This window comes from Onychostruthus taczanowskii, unplaced genomic scaffold, assembly GCF_017590055.1.
Source record: "Onychostruthus taczanowskii isolate IOZ18803 unplaced genomic scaffold, ASM1759005v1 scaffold54, whole genome shotgun sequence".
Lineage (NCBI taxonomy): Eukaryota > Metazoa > Chordata > Aves > Passeriformes > Passeridae > Onychostruthus > Onychostruthus taczanowskii.
This window is the reverse complement of record NW_024503013.1, coordinates 1,778,547-1,802,959: the sequence shown is the minus strand read 5'-3', so window position 1 is coordinate 1,802,959 and position 24,413 is coordinate 1,778,547. Positions and strand designations below refer to the sequence as shown.

The 24,413-nt window shown below is 40.7% G+C and overlaps 1 protein-coding gene across 1 annotated transcript; it reads left to right on the top strand.

Annotated features, from left to right (window-relative positions):
• The first annotated feature begins 2,079 nt into the window (after nucleotides 1-2,079).
• CWC15 (CWC15 spliceosome associated protein homolog) lies at nucleotides 2,080-17,439 on the top strand. The gene is made up of 7 exons (XM_041417088.1): nucleotides 2,080-2,219; nucleotides 4,080-4,218; nucleotides 6,223-6,335; nucleotides 7,238-7,326; nucleotides 8,088-8,198; nucleotides 16,686-16,804; nucleotides 17,090-17,439. Exons 2-7 carry the CDS (start codon nucleotides 4,088-4,090, stop codon nucleotides 17,217-17,219), a joined length of 693 nt encoding a protein of 230 aa, XP_041273022.1. The 5' UTR covers nucleotides 2,080-2,219; nucleotides 4,080-4,087; the 3' UTR covers nucleotides 17,220-17,439.
• Nucleotides 17,440-24,413: the final 6,974 nt, after the last annotated feature.

The following is a 24,413-nucleotide window of genomic DNA, read 5'->3' as shown; positions in this document are numbered from 1 at the left end:
CTGGTCAAAACCATACGGAGAATGTCCCTAAATGTCAAAGCCTACCTGGTGGGGCAATAACTCTCCATGTGTGGGGTGAGCCCTGCTTGGGAAAGAGCTCTGTGATGTAACCCAGAGGGACTGAGAAGCTGATGGTGACACTGATGAGTGTGGACATGCTCTGAGGATAATTACTGGATGAAGGCTCTCTGAGCACTTGAGCTGGAGAATAAACCAGCTATTATTGTTAGGCCCTGGAGACAATATGGTGCTAAACTTCTTACTCCTGAACTAAATCCAAACAAGTTCAAGATTGGGAAAAACTCTGTATGATTTGAGATCTTTAAACCCAAAAGTTGTGGACCTGTGAAGGTAAGGTGCTTCTGCAACAAAATTGAGTTTGTATTTTTAGGCGTCTGGGCTCAGGCACCTCCACTTCACCAATATCCTTCTTTAGTGTTCAAGTCTTCTAGGGAAATCAAGCCATTGACCACAAAACACACCTTCACACTGGTACACACAATCTGGGGGAAGGGAAGCTCCCTGGGGAACAATTTTGGCCAAAGACACAAAGCCATCCCTCTATTATTTGAAGAATCTTCCAATGTGTTCAGAGCAGGGACTGTGCTAGTTTTTAACACACAATTGAATGCTCGCTTTTTCCTCTAACCCAAGATCAGGAGATGTCCCTTCATTTCTGGAGGTCTTTAATCAAGACTTGATACCTTCTGCCAGATGGATATTACAACTGAACAGTAGGCACTGCCTTCAGGACACGTTACTGAGCAAAACATGACATTTTGCTGCACCTCGACAGTCAAATTAGCATAACAGTCAGTGCCTCTTGATTTAAAATCCACAGATTTGTAATCTAGGAGTAACACCCACCACCACAGAATGATGCACTCAGTTCAGGCTGCTGTGATCTGTAGCCCAACAACACCAATTTCCCCAAGCCAGACTTCTCTGCAAGGTTTGATCTTGAGTTTAAACTGCCTGTAGTGAAAAAAATCATAAACCAATTTCACAGGGTGCTGATAGAACCTTGCAGATGAGAAAATGCAGTGCTGGATACTTGGTTACTGACAGGCGTAGCTCTTAGGACCTGACACAGTAATTACCGTCACTATCTATTCAATTCCAGAGTGAAGCTTAACTTGCTTAAAATATTTGGTTTTTTTCTAGACTAAAGGCCCAGTTCTTCCAAGTGCTTTCTCTGATGGCTCGTTGAGGCAAGGGTGCAATTGCCTTTGTTGCTGTAGCTCCCTGGATAGCAATATCTGTGGGACCTCTTGTGGGCTCTCTTCTAAACTGCATTTGGGTGTCGAGCACTCGGGAAAATGTTTCTGTGCTCATTTGTAGGTACATCAGAGAGCCTTTTCCTTCACATGCCTCAGTGTGGCTTCGCAGAAGCTTAGCAATAAAATGCATCCAAAAGGAGCAATAAACACAAGGAAGGAGCTGCATTTTAAGAGGGGGAATTTAATTCCTTAGCGATCGTCGTTTGTGCTTTGGCTTCTTTGCACAGACAGCAATGATTATAGAATCACAGTTTGGGTTGGAAGGGACCTTAAAGAGCATCTAGTTCTAAGCCCCCTGTCATGAGCAGGGACATCTTCCACTAGATCGAACTGCTCAAAGCCCCGGCCAGCCTGGCTCCGGACACTTCCAGGGATGGAGCATCCTCGGCTTCTCTGTGCTCCCTGTTCCAGCGCCTCAACACCGTCACACTAAAAGATGTCTTCCTTACAGCCAATCTAAATCCATCGTGTAAACATCTACACCATGTAAAGGACTTCTTTGCAAGGAGGGCAGGGACAAGTCAGACTTGACTTGCTACCTCATAGTCAGACTTAGGCTGATGTTCCTAATACACCCCACCGAATAAAGAGAATGCCTAAGGTACTCCCTTTTTCTCCGCCTGCCATTGTTTCTATCCTCCCCTGGTATCCCTCCAGGGATCCCAACCCTCTCTCCTTCTCCGCTTTCCTGGACCCTCAAAGCGCAGCGGCCATTGCTACCGAGGCAGCCGCCATTGCTACCGAGGCAGCCGCCATTGCTACCGAGGCAGCCGCGCCCCAGCGCACTTCCACCCCGACGCCATCATGGCGGACACACTCACACCCGTCTCTATGGTCAGCGCTCCCATGTCTATGGCCCGCCGCGGGGCATTGTGGGTGCCTGGCGGAGTTATGGTGGCGGTGTAGGGTTCGGCGGCGCTGGGTTGAGGAGGTTGTGCTGTGAGTGTCCGGGAGAGCGGCAGGGAGGCTGCGGGAGGGTTCTGAAGGTGGAAAGGCGGCTCAGGTGCAGGGGGAGGCGGGCTTGGCGAGGGGCCGGGCTGTGGCTGGGCCTGACGCTGCGGTTTGGATCCCCCCAGTCAGGGCGCAGCCCGGCAAGGCCAAGGCAGTCCAGCTGCGGGCCGAGCTCGGTCGTTCCTCTTGGCCGATAACTCCTGCTAGTGCTGAAGAGTCTTCTTCTGGTATTTCTGAAATCTGGGAGGTTTAAGGTTGAGTCTGGGTCCTTGAAGGCCAAGCTGAATCCAGACTGGCTTAGTTCTGTGAGGAGCAGCTGGGGTTGTTTAGCCTGGAGAAGAAGAGGCTCAGGGGAACCTTATCGCTGTCTGCAAGCGCTTTAAAGGAGGTTGGGGCCGGCTGGTTGGCCTCTTTTCCCAGCACAAGAGGAAGTGACCTGAAGTTGTGCCAGTGGGGGTTTAGGTTGGGCATTAGGAGGAATTTCTACACCAAAAGGGTGATTGGACATTGGAATGGGCTGCCCAAGGATAGTGGAGCCATTATCCCTCGAGGTGTTTAAGGGAAGACTGGATTTTGGCACTTAGTGCCCTGGCCTGGTTGACAGGGTTATATTTGGTCACAGGTTGGACTCAACAATGTTGGAGGTCTTTTCCAACCTTGTTAATTCTGTAACCTAAGAGAAGCAGGGATGCTTTCCAGATGCTTCCTGAAACCACTGCACCCATCTTTTTCTTCACCTGATTTCATGGATCCCTCTGTTACATATAATTAGCACAGATAAGTTACAGGAACAAGTGACTTTCTTGGATCATGGGTCTGGCAGAATGTGTGCCAAGAGATCTAAAATGGCTCACTGAGCTTCAGCTGACTGGTACAGCATCACTGAAAAGTGTCAGCCGTCCTTCATTAACGAGCCAAGGCTAGTTACCATCTCACTTCTTTTTAAAGGTGTTTCCCTCTGTTAATTTGGCTTTTTGAGTAGTAGTTCAGTGGCAGTAACTGCTCTGCCTGATGGGATGTTACTTTGAGCCACACATTATATTATCATTTTGATGCCAAAGCTGGGTGTTTTGTGCTCTCATTCAAAGTGACAGACTGACAAAATAAGCTTGGTTTGGGCTTGCAGGGTCTCCAGGTCCTGTCAGGCAGTGCTGAGCACGGTGTGTGCTCCCAGGGTGGCTGAGGCTGCTTGGAGCCTGTTTCACTCTTAGGCACAGAAGAATTGATAGCAGAAATTTGGGCATCTGCCAGTTTGGTTTTTAGGACATGCTGGGCTCCTGCAGTTTCTAGGGGAGAGCTGGTGACAACTTCTCAAAAAAGTTTTATCCAAGCTTTTTTCCTTGCACTTTGTTTAAGCTGCCCGGCATCCATCGGTGGTTATTGATCAGCCAGTCCCAGGCACGCCGTGGTCTCCGTGAGCCAGCGTTTCTCCTGGTGGCACCAGCAATGGTCTGGGGAGCAATGAAGGGCTCTACCAGCAGGCAGTCGTTTTTGACTGCAGTTTTCCAGGAGGGGAAAGAGTTTAGTTACAAGACTGTGCTGCTTGTTTTCAGGATGGGAGATCAGTTCCTGGCTGGTGTTATTTACTTCATAAAAGCAGCTTCATATTTAACTTAGAGTCCCTGTGTCATTTTCCAAGCACATTGGAAGACACTCTGTTGGGAAACCTGAATAGATTCTGTCAATAAAATGCTACTCCAATTTTGAGGATCATGAGCTGAGTGACAGCTGGTATACCAGTGTACCACTGGGTCACTGCTTCTACAGTTCCAGGAGCAAAGTAGCTCCCAGTGAGTGTCTTACACTGTGAAATGTAGTAATAACTTGTTTCATCCCTTGATTCTGTAGGAGTGAAGATGACGACAGCAGCCAGGCCGACGTTTGAACCTGCAAGAGGAGGAAGAGGAAAAGGTGAAGGAGACTTAAGCCAGCTATCCAAACAATATTCTAGCAGAGATCTTCCTTCTCATACTAAAATCAAATACAGGTTAGTGTCCATTTTTTGAGTGTCAGGGCAAAGCTGGCTGGGAATGACAGTTTTGTTAGGAGTGGTATGCTAAAATTTTCTCAATATGTATTGATGTGCTTGACACTGAGCAAGCTCCAGAGATTGTGCAGGAGTGCTGAACAAGTGGGCTAAAAGTGAAAGTCTCAAAAGCAGAGCTAGGAGTTCAAATGCATTGCAGGTGATTTGGGGAGGTTTAATTTTAGTGATAATTTGTTGCTGTTTATGTACATGAATTACCAGAAAATGAACATTGGAGATGAACTTCTTGGGCAGTGAAGTGGAAAGTAAGTTGAGCCACAGGGAGTACTGTCACTTGCAGAGCAGGTTGGGATGAGAGAAGTGAAGTTGAGCACATCTTAAAGCTGGAAAACCACATCATGTATTTTGCCCCACTGTGTAAGGGCATTGAGAGGAGGCAGGGGAGCCATGGAATAGCACTCAGGTAGTGGGATGTGTTGGAAGAGCTGATGTTAAGCTGCAGGTGGTTTACTCAGGTCCTGGGAAAAGGAATTTCTTTAGCAAGTGAGAAAGATAATGTGATCTTAAGAGTATTTTCCTATGTTTGAAATGCACAATAAATTTTTCTCTTTTTGAAAGAGTAAATAAAATCTGAAGTTAGTATGGTAGAATTTAAATTCAATGTGTCAATCTAAAAATGCTCATTTTATCTAACTGTTGTTACTCTTGTCAGTGAAATCACTGTTAAGGTTTTACTTTTGCGCTTTTCTGTGTAGGTATTTACCCTGCCACCTCTTCACTCCTGCCCCTTTGGTTTTCAAGAATATGTATTCATAAGGGAGCTGAGTGTTTTGGAGAATACCAAAGCAAACAACACAAAAAATGCTGCCAGATGTGTTTGGCTGTTAGGGGGAAAATTTCTGGTGGTTTGTTTTGTAAAAAATGTGGGGTTTGGAAGACCAGTCTGTTGCTTTGGAAGAAGTCTGTGGGGACAGGAACATACAATATATGTTTTAAATCTCTCCTTTTGTGTGAGAGGGAGAGATGGAGGAAGAATCAAGTGTCTTCTGTTTTTCTTCCCAAATACCTAATAAAAAGTTCTTTGTTAAATTGCCAGGACTGCATCACTGCAGGAAAAGTCCAGTGTTTCTATCCCACTCATGTTTGTTTGCATGGCACAGGGTTTGGGGAGATTTTGCAGCTTTAACAAAGATTCCAAATTCAGTTTTTTAATTACAAAAGCAAATTAAATGCGTCATCGTAAGGACGGGCTGTACACACAATGTGTTTATAATGGCTCACGTCTGGGTTTCTTCCAGGCACTCTTACTTCCAGCACTGGGTTCACAGAGAGGTGCTTGTTTTTATTCACTAGTTCTTTAAAAGATACCCACAAAAATTTCAGCAGCCTCTAGGTGGAATTTAATCTGGCTCAGACATACATAGTTCATTGCTTTTTGCCGGTGTGTTGTTACATAAAAGAGGGGTGATGTGTATTTACAAGGTGTTTTCCCTGTTCTCCCAACTTTTTTATTATTGGTCATGGTCTGTGCTCATGGAGAAGAAAAGGTTCATGGAAAGGATGTTCTAGTTCTTGGTCTTATCTGTAAGCCTTACAGATTAGGTTTGCAGCAGCAACTTTGAAAACAATGAAAAGAAGTGACCATGATGTTTGTGCATGTCTACTAGGACACTGGGCTTGGACTGCTGGAGAATAGAATATTTCAACTTAGTGAGATACAGACAGGTGTCACCCTCCTGTTTTGTAGGAATTTAAGTAGGGCCTTTCATTCATTCAGGAGCCACCAAAAGGAGCAGGGGTGGGTGGCGTGGCAGGTCTGTGTGTGCCGTGCATACGTACACAGGAGGGCTCTGCTGAGGAGAGAATAAACATATGTTTGCATGGAACCCAGTTCTTGTTCCCTGTCTTTACCTGTTCAGCCCAGGATTTACTGGCCTTCATGAAAATATTCTCCCCAGCTGCAGAGTGTCAAACTTCAGGCTTTCTCCCTGTTTGTTGTTTTAGACAGACCACTCAGGATACTCCCGAAGAGGTGCGCAACCGTGATTTCAGACGGGAGCTGGAGGAGAGAGAACGAGTTGCTGCCAGAGAAAAGAACAGAGACAGACCAACCAGAGGTAACAACCAAGAAACAAAAATCTTAACTCCTTTGTGAAACATTGCTCTTGCATGAAATTTGGTGTTGTAAGAAGTTTGCAGTTGCAGACAGCATGTCATGAGAGTAGAATTTAAGGTATTGGCCTGATAGTTCAGAGCTGTTGACCTGCAAGGGAATGTCCACTGGCTGTCACGCTGGCTTCGTGCTAGCAGAAATCTAGGCCAGCTAGTAGAAAAGCATGGCCAGCTGATACAGTATAATTGTAATGAATTGGCACAAGTGTGTGCAGCTAATAAAGGGATTTATTTTGTACTTGGATGAGCAGGACAGGAAGGAGAAAGAGTAATGACTCATCTTCTGCTGTTACAGCACCAGTGTAACAATAAATCTGTTTGAAAGTATGCTATTCTTTTCAGATATGGTGAAGTAATAACAAAATCAAAGAGCCTTTGGAGAAATACTCATTTTTAGTATTTAAGTACAATTTCTTGTACTCCAGGTCTAGATGTGAAGCTATTGCATGGCTTTCAAATTCACGTAATAAAGTAGATGTAGTTTGACCAAACTAGCCAACAGTAATGCTTTGGGATCATCCTAAATGGGAACCCTCCAGTTGGATATATGTAATAAGACTATTTCTCCACCTCTGTTTTTTATGGGTTTTTTCTGATTGAAATAATAATGACTTCAAAAAGCTTCTGGATGCCAAACTGTAAGTTTGGGATGTTATTGCTGCTCTTGAGGCTTCCTAGGGGGAGGAATTAACATGGACATTAAGAATGAGAAGTGAGGGGAAAGTAAGCATAAGCTTTTTTCTGTTACTCTAATGCAAGACAAATTGTGAAGATTTTTGCTTTCTGACAGTAGATGCTGTTAAATGAAGAGACTTAGACACTTTTTGTTTTTACCCTTACACCACAGAACATACAACATCATCTTCTGTGTCTAAGAAGCCTCGGCTAGATCAGATTCCTGCGGCAAATCTTGATGCAGATGATCCTCTTACTGATGTGTGTATCTTCTTTTCTGTCTTCTTTCCTTTTATTACCCTGCCTTAACGATTTTCTGTTAATGCTATATGTACTTCTAGGTTGCCTAAAGATCTCAGACAGGTTCCAGTGTGTTTTCCTTTGACAGCTTCTGTACTGTGGTGAAAGTCCAGAGTTGTTCAGAGGATGCTGGTCCATGCTGTAATGGTATTCTTGGAAAGCACAAAAAATCTAGGAAACTGAAAATACCACTTACAGTATGGGGAATTACCACCGGCTTAGTAAGAATTCCCCAAGGGTAGAACTGTTGAGATACTTGCAGATGATTGTCTGCATGAGCCACCAGTGCTTGCCTTTGACTATGCTTCTTATTGCTGATGTCTAGGAGTTAAGTCAAAGGCTTGACAATAAGCTCTGGGTTTATTCATCCTGTGGTATTTGGTCCCAGCAGTACTGGACAGGTTAATCAGGCACACAGAATGACTTCTATCACAATGATTGGAGAGTGACTGGGGATGCCCACTCTCTAGAGTCTGTCAGTTACATAGCATTTTTAATTGCAGTTATCCCAAAAGCATAAATGTATTTTTCTCTTGACTTTACTATAAAAGAGCAAAAACCCTGCTTGTATTGTATTTGGTGCTACCCAAGTACTTCAGAAATCAGTCAGCAGTACTTCAGAAATCAGCCATCCAATTGTAGCCGTAGTTGGGCAGCCCAGGGCCGTTTTTTATTAAATTGAATGAACAAGCTGATTCTTGCCTTCCATTTGTTACTATTAGGAAGATGATGAAGATGAGGACTTGGAAGACAGTGATGATGATGACACTGCAGCTCTTCTGGCTGAACTGGAAAAAATCAAGAAAGAACGAGCTGAAGAACAAGCTCGAAAGGTAAAGTCTCACACATTAAAAAGCGTCTGTTTTTTTGTGAACTGATGTCTATTAAATCTGGTGTGCCTTAAGTGCTTGGGATGAGTGAGAACTGGTAAACAAAGTGCTTGAACCCTTGTGTTGAAACCTCCTCTCAGATAAGATGTATTTGTTCTTCTGTCTAATAATTGTTAAGAAATTTTTTCTATATTAGACATAGTGAATGTTTTACTCACTGAAACATTTTTTTCTATTTTCCTACACTTTGTACGGGCAGTGAGTCAAGATAATCTTGATTTCATGTGTAAATCCTCTGCACTCGGCTGTTATACCAAAGGATATAGTGGCATTAGTGAGCTGCATGCAATCTGATGTAATTTAGTTTACTAACTAGCTTTTATGAAACAAGAAATACTATTTTTATTTATGAAATAAAGATGTGTGCTTTTTGGTACTGCTTCTTATGGCTGCAGGTTTTATACAGTAGTTGTCCTTTTACAGCTTTGGTGCTGCAAGGAGCACCAATTTGAACTGTAAGACCAGAACTATTTTCATGTGATTATACAGAGGCAAATTCATTTGAAAGTTGTCTCTGCAAAACCAAATAACAATACAGCAGTCTTTTCAGAACTGGGAAACTCAATTCACATGTAGCTTTCATACCTCTCTGTCATCTCTCTCTACAGACAGAAACACCATGTTCTGTCCTTGAAAGGGGAGGAAAGTCCCTGTAGTTACAGAGGTTTTCCTGTCAGTGGGATTAAATACTGTGCTGGTGGTGCTATTATATCCTTGGTGTAAGAGGGATTGTTGGGATGGAGTGCATTATCAAAATTCCTAACTATTGATTGGACTTCTGGGTACTGGGAGTTTGGACTAGTTTCTGGGTGTGGTTTGTGTTGTCAAACTCACCAGGTTTTAGGTTTGTATTGAGTACTGGTTCTGGTATTGAGTACTGGTTCTAACGTTGTATTGCAATAGAGTTTGGAGTCCAGGGTATTTCATCTGCACTGCTGAAACACTCTCCTCTGGTGGTGCAACAGACGTAGTGGATATGTGCAACATTCCCTCATCTGCTTTTACTAAATGCTTTCTCTTTTTGAGTAGGGAATAAATAATTTTAGTGCTTTTGTGAAACTTTGGTTCCTTCACCTGCAGTAGTTTTGTATGTTTTTATTAGTGTACTCTCCATTAGTGTAAAACAAAATAAAAACCCCAAACCATCAAAAAGTCTGTCAGAAAACCAAGCCACCTGTCACCTGTGTATAAACTTATCTGAAGTATTTTTTTAGAACATGCTAAATAAACACATTAGATACTGATCCAGAGGCTAATCAAAGGCTATTCTGACAACATAATGTTTTAGTGCCTCTGAACTACTTGTACAGAAAGGTTTTTCTGTAGCTTAACAAACACATTCCTAGTTTAGTGTTTTTCATGAATGCTTAGCTGGCAGTGAACCAGGGCAGAGCTTCCAACAGACACTAGGAACAGCTAGGAGAGGATAATGTTTTAACTGCTGTTGGCAGTGTCGTAGTTGCGAGCCTGTTCTTGCCTAACAATATAAAAATTTACCTTTAGAACCAACAAGGCCTGTAAAACCAGTGAGCTCTGCAGTTTTGCACTTAAATAGTATGCAAGGCTAAAAGCTGTACCATGCTGCTTCACTGCAGAAATTGTGCTGTACAAGACTGTTGCTACTTGATTGCCCTTCTGGCTTGTGAGAGGTCTTCTGCATTAAAGGATGTCTGAAAGCATCTCTTGTGTCTTTATCTAGGCATTTAGAGCACATCATGAAGCAATAAAATTGTCTTTTGCAGTAACAACGTGGTGAAAATTACTTAAAAACACTGTCAGCAATTCGACCATTTATTCCTATGTGAAATGTACTAAACTACAAATTAAGTGTAGCTATGTGTAGGAAAGATTTTGACTTTAGCTGTCCTTGCACGATACTTAAAATGAAAGCTCAGGTCTATGTGGATTTTTCACTTTATTTGATAGTTGTAAGTTATGCATCAAGATTCAACAGTATAACTTGTCACATTTCTGTGTAGAAAACTTGCATTAGGAAAATAATAGTTAGTAAATTGCAGCTCAGATGGCCAAGTGCTTGCTTATTTTATTAAGTGTGGAAAGTAGGAACATCATAATCTCTGTGAAGTTCTAATTTGTCACTAGAGGGTGCTAAAAGCCACAAAGTATTTGGGATAGCGCTTGTTTTACTTTGCTGTCTCTTACAGGTATAATATGTTACCCTCATGGATGTTCTGCTTACCCAGCAGCAGGGCTTATAATGTCCAGTGCTGCATGCATACTGAATAAAATTGTTTTATTTATTTGCAACAGTGCCACTATTGCAAGCTCAGAGTCTAGGCCTACAGTTTTCATCCTTTCTCTGGTTAGTGGCAGGTAGGCTCTCTTTAAAATTGGTATCTTCAATAAATAGAGGGTGCTCTACAGATGCCTGGAATTTTGTTTTCTTGTGTTTTTTGGGGGAGTAGGAAACTAAGTCTATTTTGATGGAAAAAGTAAAAGCCAGAGTGAGGCACAGCCTTGGAAATAGCCTTTAGGAGTAAGGGTCACATTTGGAAAGAAGTCTCCTGTTTATTTGCTTTAGTGTGCAATCTGTTCAGATTATGCCTTATTTTCCATGGCTTTGCAATAAGGTGTTACTGGCTAAGCATTTTAGAGTTCTTTTTTATAAATTCCTTTTCCCTTCAGATGCATGGAATTTCATGTTACTATGTATTGCAAGCCATAATTTAGGCCTAATTTTGTAAGTAACCTTGTAAGTAATCTTCTGGTTACTTGTAAGTAATCAGATGACTTCAGGATAGCATCTCATGTAAAGTCTTAACTGTGCAGTTGCTGTTAATCCAAATCCATGTACAGCTTTACCTGCTGAAATGCTGTTGTCCACAGTGAACAGCATGGGTGAGCCAGTGGCCAGGCAAAGAGAAACTGTGGAGTGAATACCTGTTCTCTCTTCACACTGATCATCATTCTCTAACCCCATTGTTCACAGACAGATTAATGTGTCTCTTCTTGTCATCTTTTTGCAACATCCCAGGGTCTTGACAAGATTAAGTGGGTAAATTACTGTAATATATCCCAAACCTGTGCCATGTGTAGATTTTTCCCTGGTACTTTAGTTATTTTGATTTATTAAAATACTAGTCCAATTACTTCTGAGACTTCATTTAGAGTAAACTGTACTTTTGTTAATAGTCTTCACTCATCACTTCAGTGTCCATTATTTAAGCTGTCATTAAAGGAGAACAGCTTCTTTCCAAATGCATCTGTGCTGAAACACAAGCAATTAAAAACAAAATATGTGAATCTGCTTTTTATGGGGTGTCCTGTTCTCTGTTAACATCCCTTATAGGCAACACCAATTTCCATAAAAATCCTCTAAATCTAATTTTGAAAATATTAAGAGGTTCTAATAGTTTGTCAGCCCAATAAACAGTTCCTCTCAAAGCTTGTTAACTTCTCAAAATGCTTAGTTCCCTGAGGTTATGTAGAATCATTAAATAAATACTATGAATGTTTTAAAAAATTGTTGCAGCATGGGAGTCCTCCTGATGTTTCCTCTACAATTGTAATCTCAGATTGTTTCTAGTAGACACTAAGCTGACCAGGAAATTCTAGTTTTAAAAGTTCTTTCTGTGGAATTGTTCTAGGTCTGTACAAACACTAAATCGGTGTTTGTGTTAACCATCCACAGATAGGTTTCAGTAAACATTTCAATATTCTGAATTAAGCTTTACAGTGCTCTTGTTTTTCAGTTTCAAGTGCTTCCTTAGAAAGTAAGTTGAAATAATTAGAAAGAAACTTCAAATCAATGAGCAGCTGCATGTATGTGTGCAGTTCTGGCAAACCTGTTTTAATATCCAGTTGTTCTTTGCTTAGCTGAGAGCAGAAAAAAATTTCAGTTTGTTTTCTTGACAGTTTTATTTCAACGAGTTTCTCTATAACTGAATATATTATTTTACCAGTGGTCAGAATAAATCTTAGCTCTGCCCCCTGTTTTAGCCATGTCACAGGCTTTCAAATAAAACATCAGAAAATGAGTCTTGATAGCTATTAACCTTTTCACTTAAATCTCAAGGGTCTGACTAAAACTAGAAGATTAAATCAGTGATTAAGAAAATTTCAATAAAGAGGCAAAAGCACATGGCAGAGTATGTTTCTTCATTCAATGTTTGAGACATGCCAGGAGCACTTAAACCTTGACAAGAACTAGTGATAACATCCCTTTCCTTGTGGACAAAATCACAACAAAGCTGTGTGTGGACACTGCCATTGTGATTACTTGGTGCTCTTTGTTTTTGAAGTTTGAATTAATTATTTGAATCTCTGTGTTGCACAGAGTTAGTAACTTGCACAGGGTCGGATAACTGGGGTGTGTCTGTGCATTCTTGAATTTCATTCCCTGCTGCTAAAGGCAGTGCTATCATAGTTTGTCATTCTAAAATTAACATTTAAATCAGGTCTTGCAATTTATATGTTTTTAAACTTTTTTTCGGCCTTTGATGAAATATGAGTATTTCAGGTTTTCTTTCAGCTGCTCAACATCTATAAAAATGAGTAGGATAACTAACTTTAATACAATGGAGTCATTTGGGGAATTTCAGCACTTTCTGTAAAAGTAATCTTGCTCAGTGCTGAGGGTAGGAACTATGCTCAAAATAAACATGGTAACGATGTTTTTCTTTCCTTTGCAGTCAGATGTGCCAAGGAAAGAATTTCCCGAGATTGCCTCTACCACTTATTTTATCTGCCACTTCCCAGTCCTCTGCAACTGTAGCTGACTTAAGTCAATGCAGGTTTTTTGCTAGCAATAATCAGCTGTAGACAGAATGCAGTTGAGCCTGAAAAGCCAAGTTGTTGGGTCCAATGGACAAGTTGTGTCTCATAGCCTGCACGGTGGTGCAGTGGAGGTGCAGTCAGCAGAGCCTACAGTGTGGTTGGTCTCCTGTGTCACAATTTAGTGTGAGCACTAATTTAGTGTGAGCACTAAAAGCTGTCTTGGCTCCCTGTTGTATCCTGTAGGTCTCTGCCAAGATGTGAGCTCAGGTGCCTGTGGGACCATGTTCAGCTGTTGGTGTCTTAACCCAGAGCTAAATCCCTCTTCTAGTCTTACACTAGTGCTTGTAGTATAACACTTATTAAAAGTGTTATTTCAGCTTTGATTTTTTTTTCTGTCACCACATTTTGTCACTTAATGCTTTTCTTTGTTATCAAAAATCAAACTATATCAGGCTGATTGAGGCTGAAGGATATTATGTGGGTATGGCAAAGCAGATAAAAGGGTAATGTGTAACATGCCTTTTAGAAATCTTAGTATAGAAAATTAGAATGTACATCTGTGTGTAGGAAGTACATGGGAGTACTGTATGCCTATTTTTTATGATTCTTAATATTGGCTTTGTCTTTCTCTAGTGATTCTGAATATTTGTCATTCAAATGACTGAGTGCTTTTTGCTTCTCTTCATGCATGATGGAGAGTGCTGGAATCAGCATTGTAGGAATTGATGAGATTAAATCTGAAATGGGGAAAGGGAGGGAAGAGGAACTGCTGTTCCTCCTGAAGATGTGCTGGCTGACTCCAGTCAATTTTTGACCACTAAAAAAATCATGTGTCAAGTGCATTGTAGTTCTCTGTATGTCAGTGGTATGTGGATGCATTTTCATGCATTCTAAAAACCTAAACAAAAATAGTAATGTCTGATAAGGTAATGCATGATGTATAGGTTCAGTGACTTTGGATCATGGCTGAAGTTAATGTCTTAAAGGACGAGACTGTGCCATGCTCTACCTGCCACCTTCAGAAGAGTTCACCCAGCCTCCAGCTCTAAAATGAGAAACTGCTGCATCTATTTGCATATAGAAGCTTGGAACAAGTTCTCTCCACAGAACCATTTTTCAACAGAGGAATATTAATTTCTTACAATGGTCTTAGTAGTGCTACCTTCTCTTGATTAGGAATTTTTGGTTTCTAGCCTTTTCATTTGCTCTCACTGTTTTTCCCTAGCCTTTTGTGTTTCCAAAGCCTCACTTCTAATGGAGCATTGGAGATTAAAGTTAGTGGTGCAGAGCCCACCTAGTTTCAGACAACACAGAGAAAACTTCACATGCTTGCATCCAGCTGCAAATTTGCTAATGGTCATAAGCAGTATCTGATCACCTCCTGGGAGCTACCTGAAGATCTGTACTGGGTTTTTGCTTGTTCCAGTATCCAAGATTTTGCTTGGTTTCAAAGCAGTGCTTTGCAAGCATGTGCTGTACAACAATCTGATGGACTTCTGGTGGAAGCACATGGCAACAGACTGCAGTAAATGGGATTTCATGGCTCTTTGCTGTTCCATGTTATGTGGAAGGAAGATGGTAAATCAAAGGTTGGCATTGTGTGCATAAGCAGCTGCATGCATTACTTGTCTCTGATCCACAGAGAAAAGTATAATTTGAGTTTATATTTGCAGTATGGGAGGAAATTGCTGTTCCTTATCAAATCTTTTTGCTCTCCATGTTTCCATACTTACTGGGGTGATAATAACAGAAGTTGGACTGCAAATGTTAGATTTAGAGCTGTTTGAAAATTCAAAACCTCAGTTTGAAAATTCAAAACCTCAGTTGATTTGTGTTAATAACTTGTAATTGTTGTGGTTTGTGTTAAAGCTCCAAGGATACAGTAGCAGAAAAGAGCAAGTTTTTCTGAGGCATATATTTTAATAAGGGCATTACAGGGCTTGTCCTGAAGCTGCGCTTTGTTTTTGAGCAATGTGCCCTTCTGGGGAGCTTTTCCCATCCCACTGGCAATTAATTGCAGCTGGATCCACGTTTTATTTGTGAGAAGCAGTGTAATGGTAGGTGTTTTTTCATAACTAAAACTTGAGTAGATTTTGAAAAGTAAAATCTTAACCAGTGATCCTGCATCATCTGATCCTCCTGCATCATCTGCTATTCGTGTGTACATTAAATCCATGTTCTTAAGAAAGCAGAGGTATGCTAAAAGAAAATTTCATAGAATCACAGGATGGTTTGGGTTGGAAGGGACCTTAAAGGTACATTAAATCCATGTTCTTAAGAAAGCAGAGGTATACTAAAAGAAAATTTCATAGAATCACAGGATGGTTTGGGTTGGAAGGGACCTTAAAGGTCATCTACTTCCAACCCCCTTGCTGTGGGCATGGACACCTTCCACTAGACCAAGTTGCTCAGAGCTCTGTCCAGCCTGGCCCTAAACACTTCCAGAGATAGGGGACCCATCCAAAATTTCACATATCTGATCAATTTAATGGAAAAATATAGTAAATTTTAGGTAATAATAAATAACTTAGTATTGATTAAATGTTTGATGCTAGGGACCTCTGGCTAGCATCAGCATCAGGTTTAGCATTTAAACCTTGTGAACTCCAGCAGCAAGGAACCTGCTTCCTCTCTTGAGATCCTGTAGAAGTTCTCAGCAATAATTTTCTGCAGCTTTTTGGGGTTTTTTTTCCCCCAGCTTGGGGAAAAACCCTGACCTCATGATCTCTTTGTTTTTAGTTTATATAATTTTTAAAAGCCATGGTTTGATTCTCCTGCAATGCTAATGAAGCTTCAGTTCATTTTTTAACCAGTGTCTTCACCCCATACTTCAGAGTAGGAAACCTACTTAGTCATCCTAATTTAAAGAATTACTTTCTTTCCCTACTAGTTCTTTCATCAAAGAACACTCCCTGCAATATTTGTGGAAGCTTGTGGAAAAATAAATTAATACTAAACATTAATTTTGAAGTCTGTAAACATTTAAGTCACTTTTATTAGATGTGCTAATAGAGCTTGAAAGTGTGGGCAATGAAATTACTTTGTGTTATTTGCAGTGCATTGCTTCACTTAAGCTTGAGTTATATGCATTTGACAGTACAAGGACAAGAAAATTTTCCTGCTTCTTAATATTGAAACTCTTAAATAGTCTTATGACATCCTCTGTTCATTTCACTGTGGGGTTCTCAATATTCTTTTTAATTGGTCCCCAGGGAAGTTGTAGTTATAAAATCCAAACAGCTGCTGAAAGTAGAGAAGTTTCAACATGCTGCATGGTTTCTTCTACCTAGTGAATATTATATGATGTACTGTCTTTTCTCATGAGGATAAAGAAAACCTTTTAATGTGTATACAGTTTTTACTATAATAAATATATATATATGGTAAAGCTAGAATTCACCTGAATATTTGATGGCGCATCAGAGCTAAGTAGAGCTGATATGAGTGTTGCTAGTCTGACAGTTTATTAGCAAAATTAAGCTCTGTAAAGTGTCTCTGCTTCTATCCTTATTCTCCTCATATGCAAGTGCCAAACACTCTGAAAAATCTGGGCTAAGAGTTAAAGCTCCACCTGTGTGAGTGTTCAAAGCTGAATAATGTGTATCTCTCTACCAAAGCTAAATAATGTGTATCTCTACCAACTAGAGGAGAAAAGTGGCCTAGAAAAATAATGTATCCATTTCTGGTTCTCAGGAACAAGAGCAAAAGGCTGAAGAAGAAAGAATTCGGATGGAGAACATCCTGAGTGGTAACCCACTGCTGAACCTCACTGGGCCAGCACAGCCTCAGGCAAACTTCAAAGTTAAAAGGAGGTACTGTGCAGTCTGTTCAGTGACACCCATCCCCTTGCTTACTCTCGCTGTTCAGAGTCAGAAAATGTTATCACTGTAGCTGGTTTCTGTTTCCTTCCTCTGATCTTGTCACAAGTGTGTAGGAGATAGCTTGGGGTAGAAAAATAGATCCTCTTTTCTGAAAGACTAAAATCTAATCCTAATGACTACTTCTTCTGTAAGAAGGTCAAACTCCATTTATGTGTTTTTGTATATTACACCTAATTTTCATATGAGCTTACTGAAATTAAAAACTTCTGTTTTCAGGTGGGATGACGATATTGTCTTCAAGAACTGTGCCAAGGGGATAGATGAAACAAAAAAGGACAAAAGATTCGTCAATGAAACTCTCCAATCAGAGTTTCACAAAAAGTTCATGGAAAAATATATCAAATAGTGCAGTTTTTTGTGCGGTAGTGCAGAAGGACTTGGTAGGTTGTGGCCATTCCCTCCCTTTCCCTCAGAATTTAAGGCTGAACGTTTGGTCATGGATTCTCAAATGCTTTTCCGAGATCAGCAACAGCTTCATAATTAATAAGTGCTATGTATCTGGAGTTTTTATTCTTGCATATTGTTTTCCTTTACAGTTTTAATTAAACCAGTTTGTGTCTCATGAATGTTTTTTCTTCTTTGTGTGTGTTTACTTTTACTGTCCACCTGTAAATGGTAAAAGAGAGAAGCTGATTTGCAATAAATGCTGCTGATCGTCCATATTGCTTTCCAAAATGCCCTCGTGTATTTGTAGTGATGATGGTTTGTAACTTACACAACTTAGATAAATGTCAGTATTAATCAAAAGTGAGGAAGAGGTAAGTATGGCAAGCAGTGTGACCTGAAAAGAACTGTACTTTCTGTAGCAAACTGGACTTCCTCTTGGAAGGTAGTTAGAAATTAGTTAATCTTTGGTTTTAGTTTGTTTTTTTCAGTCTGTGTGTGTGCCCTTTAATGGTAATAATAGAATTTTCAGAAACTTGCAAGTGTTGTTATCAAACAAGTGATACCAAGATACCATAGTACACTTTGTTCACTCCTCTAATGTCCATGTTAACACTTAGGATGGTATAAAATATGAATGACTGCAAAAAAAAACTAAAATGTGTAGGCTTTATTTTTTTTCTGTTCTCCTGTCATCTTAGTTGCATTTGAAATGTTGGCCAAGTGATGCACTGGCTAGGAACATAGCATTTTCAAAATGGAGTAGTTACCTCCCTGCCCAGGAGGTGACAGTGGCAGAACTCAGATGTATTTATGTAAAATTCTTGCCCTTTTCCTTGTGTATGTTGTGCTCAATTGAGTTTGTTCTCAGAGATGCTGTTTCTTAGTAGGATTTTCAAGTTCTTAATTTGAAAACTTACCTGATTTTCTTAAGAGAGTAAATGTAGATCACAATGTTTCAGATTTTTGTTTGACTGATATCCTGTAAAAGCTTTCCTTAGCTTTAGCTGTATTTGCCACCCTTTCACTAAGCTATGCATAGCATACTAATGCCAGCAGCTCATACCCACCTTTACTTGGAAATGAGATTTTCAGCATGCTTGGGGTCATGTGAGCTACTGGAGGAATACAGTGTTATTTCTGCTGCCTGCCTCATGATAAAATGATTCTTGGGAAGCAGAAAAATGTGTGTAGTTTGTAAGTCTCTTAAAATAAAGCAACTAAAATCTTGGTATATAGGCAACATGTTTAGAAGGTGGGAAGAAAAGGAGTTAAGGGCTGTATTTGTCAGGGCCTGGCAGTGGAGAATCCAGCTGCTGCTTCAGGTCCAACCTAGCAGCACAGTTGTCATGGCAACAACAAAAAATACATTGGTCTGGCAGTATTGCGAGATCTAATTGCCGTGCCAAAGTGAGTGAGCGTAGAGTCTTACTGGATGGGGAAACAGACGGAATGCCAGTTCAGTCCCCTCGTGGAAAACCACACCTGCAAAGTGGCTATCATTTGTGTTCCTGAAGTAATGTAATTTTTCTTGGAAAAAATAGAGAAGTCAGGTGGCTGGGGTTGAATGCGGTCTTCCACAGGCATGCAGGCAGCTGTTCTGCACACCTGCAGGAGCATCTCTTTCTTAAATTGAGGCATAATGCAAAGCTGTGCTGGGTCGTTTCTCCCAGTAGCTCCCTCCCTCGCAGGTTCTGGAGAAAGATCTGTAGGGACTCTAGAGCTCCAGGCTGCAGCTTCATTTGAAGTTTTTTGTTGGCATTGTTTCTCAACTCCACCACAGAATTTGCAAGTCCTATCTCTGATGTTCTCCCTCAAAGCTTTTGTATTTTAGCCTCCTAGAGTGATAGCCGACCTGCAGTCTGAAGACTCAGCAATACACCAACACAATATGCTAATTAAATCAATTAAATCATAATTTTTGGTAGGTTTTGTATCATTAATTACTGAACTTCCTTTACTAGTACTGGAAAATCTGAAGTGCTCTGTGGTTTTTTTTTTTTTTGGTCAGGAAAGTGCTTTCAATATTGATGCTGTATTGATGTTTAATTTTCTGCTGTGCTCTTTGCATGCATCTAGGAGAAATAAGGAGGTAGTTTGTTTTGTAAAACTGCAGTGTGACTGTGAGTTCTTAAAAAAAATCAGATTGACATTCTACACCTCTGCTCTCAGCAGAATTTTTTTTTTCCAGGAACCCCTGTTCAGTATGACAAATAGCTTTCAACAAGGACAGTGGACCTTGCAAAGGCAACTTTTTCCAGGAGGTGAAGTGGAAGAAAGTTAATGTTCAGTATGTCAAGGGAGGCATTATTTTGCAGTTCCTGGCAATCAGGATTGTTCAATCCTGTGTTTTTGTAAGCAACACCTGAACTTACTGTAACTGGTAGACAAAGCCTATCTGCTTTATAAACAGTTTCCCTATTGTTTATGGCTACCTTTGGAGTAGCACAGCAACTGAAAACTAGAATCTATTTTCTATGGGGGCTAACAGTTAAACTTCTAAGGTGTTTTTTACAAAGCCTTGTCTTTCAAAATTTTCTTGGAGTATGTTTTATAATTCTGAAGGGATTAATAGTATGTGGAATAAAGCCTAATGATAGTCCTGCAGCTGGAAATAATTGTGCTGTGTGTATACAGGGTTCTAAAACATTTAGTGTCTATTTGTCTTCCTCGAGTAGATGGCTAAATATTACGGGCTTCCTACTACGTAGGAAGGCTTTCCTTCCTACGGGCAACCATCAGGATTGCCATCTCCATTTTTCAGGATTTGTCATTGTTTTAGGTAAGCATCCTATGAATGCTTGGAAGGAGTTCTTTTTTTAAAAAACCCAACCAAACCTTTTTTTGTGAGTTCCAGTTTCTCTGCTCACTTGTATTTTGTTTGAAGTAAAATCCTGGGGCAGGGGTGATCTGGTACTTGCTCTGTTTCCCTTGGAGTGTCTCATGGGCAGCCCAGCTGGTCCCTGCTGTGGTGACAGCCCAGTGTCTTTTTTCAGCCAGGCAGGTATCAATTCCCACTGAGGTGGGAATTTCTCTCTACAACTACAAATACCTGAAAGTCTTACATGCTGGAGGAGAGATCTGAACACAAGGTCAAAGCATCAAATGCATGGGAGATGTTGCCGTCAAGTGTTTCACTTCAAAGAAATCTAGGATTCAATTCTTGAAGGGATGTGCTGATGCTCAGAAAGTGCTTCAGACTCAAGTGTTTATTCATATCTGCAGCAGGGCTAGTTGGAGTGTGAAGCTTTTTTTGTTTTTTTAAGGAAAGTCAGAATCACATGTAGGCACTTCTCTGCTTTTCTTTCTTTCTCATGGCATAGTGCTCTGCGATACAGATTCAGGAGGAGGGAAAGGAAACACCCACAGAAATGTTTACATCCATGGAAGTCGTCATTCCATCTCCTGTCACCTTCTAGAAGGGGGTTTAATTTGTTATTCAAAAACAAAACTCCCTGTCTAATTTTGTCAATGCCTATTTGGAAAAAAATTTTGGGACGCTTCTTCCAAGGAAACAAAGTCTTCTTGTGAGTTTTGTTGTGAGTTCAGCTGTATCTTCCTTACCAAGGCAGATTGACACGTCATATCTAGCAATAGAAGCAAGTACAGCCTTGCTACCTCACTGTATGTCCCAAGATACAGTGCAAGCAGAGCATATATGGGCACATCTGGAAAATTCATGTTTCCCAAGAAAGGCCTCTCTGAGCTTCTTTTTGAATTGTGAATAAGCAGAAAGAAGAGTAATGTTTCCATACATGACCCAGTCTCTCATTTGAAGTTAATTAAAAATAAAAAAATAAAACCACATTGAATTCTTACGTTGTTCAATCACAGATAGATATTACCATTGTGCTGCTTTCCTCCTTGGACTGAGGTCAGACAGGTTGGCTTTTCTGTATCTCAGACTTGACTTTGTTTTCTTGATATATCATGGGATGTAAGTAAGAATGACCATAATATTGTGTCTGGTGGGGAAGAAGGATTTAAAATTAAATAGTGACTATGCCTAGTTTTTGAATTGCTTTAGTTCAGAATATACCAAAGGGTTGTGTAGTAGGTTTTTCTTTCCCCTTTGTAGCAGCTGACCAGTAGCTCAGAACCAGAACCTTCATGTCACTGATTTTACCAAAACTTGTCATTTCAGTTGGAGAACTTTCATTAAAAAACAAAACCAGACAAATCAAAAAACAAGCACAAAATTGCTTGGAATTCTAATGTGCCTAGTGCAGCTCTGATGAGAAGGGTCATGTATATCTAAACAAATTATTTCTCCTAATCCAAATCCCAGTTTACCACCAAGCCTAAGAAATACATTCTGAAGTAGAGGGAAGAAGCACTGTGCAGGAGTGAAAGAATGGAACAGAGAAATCGGATTGCTCTCTGTTGAAATCAGTATCATCTGCATAGGAAAAGATTATTTCTACATTGCATACTAGAGTATCATTTGAAAGATCCCAATGGGCATCTGTTATGATAAGTTTTATGGAAATGGAGGCCGTAAAGCAGGCTGTATTCTGAAGATCTTAAATGCTCAGCACTCAGGGTGAAGGGTGGAATGAAAACAGGGTTTTCAGTCCCACAAAAAGCTGTATTTGGATGCTGAGTATTGATCTCCTCTACCCTTGGTATCTGCATTACTTACAAATCTGCCTCTCCAGCTAGCTCTTGTCTCAGAAATACTCCTGTTCAGAAATTGGGCTATTTCTGATTTCTCTGAGTTGTTTCTAGTGGATGCGATTTCAAGCAGTTGGGCTTTCTCCAGTGAAAAATGGTTATTTCTTCTGCACTGGGAGAACAAGCTGTGAATTTGAGTTGGATAGGGTGAAGGATGCATTTGCCAGTTAGTCTGCTTACTTTCAGGTGGGGTCCCTTGTGGCTGGTCTCTTTTTTTTGGGGCTGCCCAGTTGAAGTTGGTGGCACATGGGTCGTTGGGCTTGGTGGTGAAACCAGGAGCAACAGAGGTTGTCAACACCAAACACAGAGTGGAAGAAGTTGGAATCCTGCTGGGTTTCTTTCTTCTGGTGATGAGAGCTGTCACTTGCACCTCTGAAAGGACTGTGTTCCCAATTACTCCTCCTAGCAATAGATGGATTCATCACATTTCTCACTGCAACACTTGTTTTGAGTAGTGCAGCATTATGATTTATTTTAGAAGGTAAGACTTCATTGGAACTTCTTTGCAGTTTGAAACTTTGAGGGCTGGATTAATTTCATTTGGAGCATAGGTAAGCTGATGGTAACAACAATAAATCATGTTTTCTGAGAACTATAGAAATTATTCGTAGATGTTTAAATTTCCAGCTGTTTTATGCCTACTTCATATTTTAATTTATGCTTGCTTTCCAAACTCCAGGTTTTAAAAATGTGTATTCTCTCTTTCAGTGCATCCTCTTTTCAAGTGAAAGAAGGAATAATTTTAGAAAATTCTGGAACCAAATAATTGAAAAATAAATAAAATGCAAATAAGTGTCCTTCTTTATGTAATATCCCTTTCTACCATTTGTTCCAATAAAGAATAAAAGCCAGATGGTGTTATGTGGGCATTAGAGCAGGGAGTGTAACCAGGGCTCTGGAGTCTCTTTGCAGCCAAGATGGTGGCCTGGATTTTATTTCCCTTGATGGATTTGTGTTCCCGAACTTGTTATATTCATGGAGTTGGGCATGAAGCAAAGGGATGAAGCAATGATTTTAGTCCTGCTCTGAGATGTGAGGGAGGCAGGGTTTTGGCTCTGCTTCAGCTTTTGTGAATTTACGGGAGTGGCTCAGGCATGTAAACTCTGGCAGTCCCAACCCTGGATCTGAGGAGGGTGCTGGCATCCCAGCTCTGTTCCTGATGGAAGAGGGTGTAGTTTACCCTTGCAGTGCTGCACTACTTGGAGCAAGACAAGGACCCACCTTAGAGCCATGGGTGGTGACAAGAGAGATGCAGAAGCTCTGAGTTAATATTGCTTGAGGCAGGGGATAGAAGGAGAAGTGCTCAGCATTGCTCACTTGGGGAAGTTCACACTTGCCAGGTCAGACTCCTGCAGGAGGATGGAGTGTGGGACATGCCTTTGGCTCCTGAGGTGTCTCTTTGCTCAGCTGTAGCTGCAGAGCATGAGAGCATGTCTGGATCCAGAGGGAGGATATCTTTGGCATGAAGATTTCATTAAAATTCCACATTTTCAAAGTCAATATTTTGTATGTATGTATCAGAAATATTTTTAATTTTACTCTTCTTTTTAATAGAAAGCTACTAGCAATTGCTGATTGCAAATGGGAGCATGCATGGATAAAGTTTCTCCATTCCTTACTCCTTAGCCTTGCTGGCTCCTCTTCAGCAGTTGTTGGTTTGGAGTGGGTTTGTTACTTAATTTCATCCCTTTTTTCCCCCCAGTAATTACTCTTTGCCAAGAGTATCAAATCTGAGAACTGGAGTGAGTGTGTTGCAAGAAAATGGAGAGATGCCACAAAGTGCCTTGGTACAAGGGAATGTGAGGAGGGATTTCACAGAACACCTGGAGGGTGTTTGGACTGCACTCAGCTGGAGGGAAACACAGTGCAGAACTGGCAGATGCAGAAAAAAGATAATAAAATGGTGAAATCAAGTAAAGGGAATAGATCTCGAGATCTATAGGGAATAGATCAGCAGGAGTGTGATGGATAAGCAGGAAAGATGAGCAGAGTAACAAGGACAGAAAGGAGCTCTTCCCACTCCGGCAGTGCTTTAGGCAAAGAGGTGATAACTCATTAAGTGGGACCAGGTGGACTCTTTGTGTGCTCTCCAGAGCTCAGCAGCGCTTGTTTCAGCTGCCCCCAAGAATGAGTTCCAGACTCAGCACAGATAGTTGCTCTTTTGACAACCACTTCAGGTTTTCCAAAGGATTTGGTGTCTGCGGGAAAATGCTGAGCAATGTCTGAGATTGTGGTCAGTTAGGAGCCATCTGAAAGGGAGCTGGAAGATTTTAAACTCTAATTTCTGACCTAGAATGCTCAAAAAACCAGTGCTATGGCTCTGGTTTTATCCCAGTGTTATACTGCTGCTGTGGTGGTTAGTCTTGGTCCTTGCTGTTGTAAATGGGAGAGAAAGATCAAGATGTTTCTAAGTACCCTGAAGTCGTCTTTTTTTTTTTTTTTTTTTTTTTGAAATACAGTTAAAGCAAAGAGTTTTTTTAAA

Excerpts from the sequence above, each read along its gene's own strand:
- CWC15 (XM_041417088.1), top strand. The coding sequence starts at position 4,088 with ATGACGACAGCAGCCAGGCCGACGTTTGAACCTGCAAGAGGAGGAAGA. Across the intron at positions 8,199-16,685 it reads CTGAAGAACAAGCTCGAAAG|GAACAAGAGCAAAAGGCTGA; the intron begins GTAAAGTCTCAC and ends TCTGGTTCTCAG. Across the intron at positions 16,805-17,089 it reads AACTTCAAAGTTAAAAGGAG|GTGGGATGACGATATTGTCT; the intron begins GTACTGTGCAGT and ends TTCTGTTTTCAG.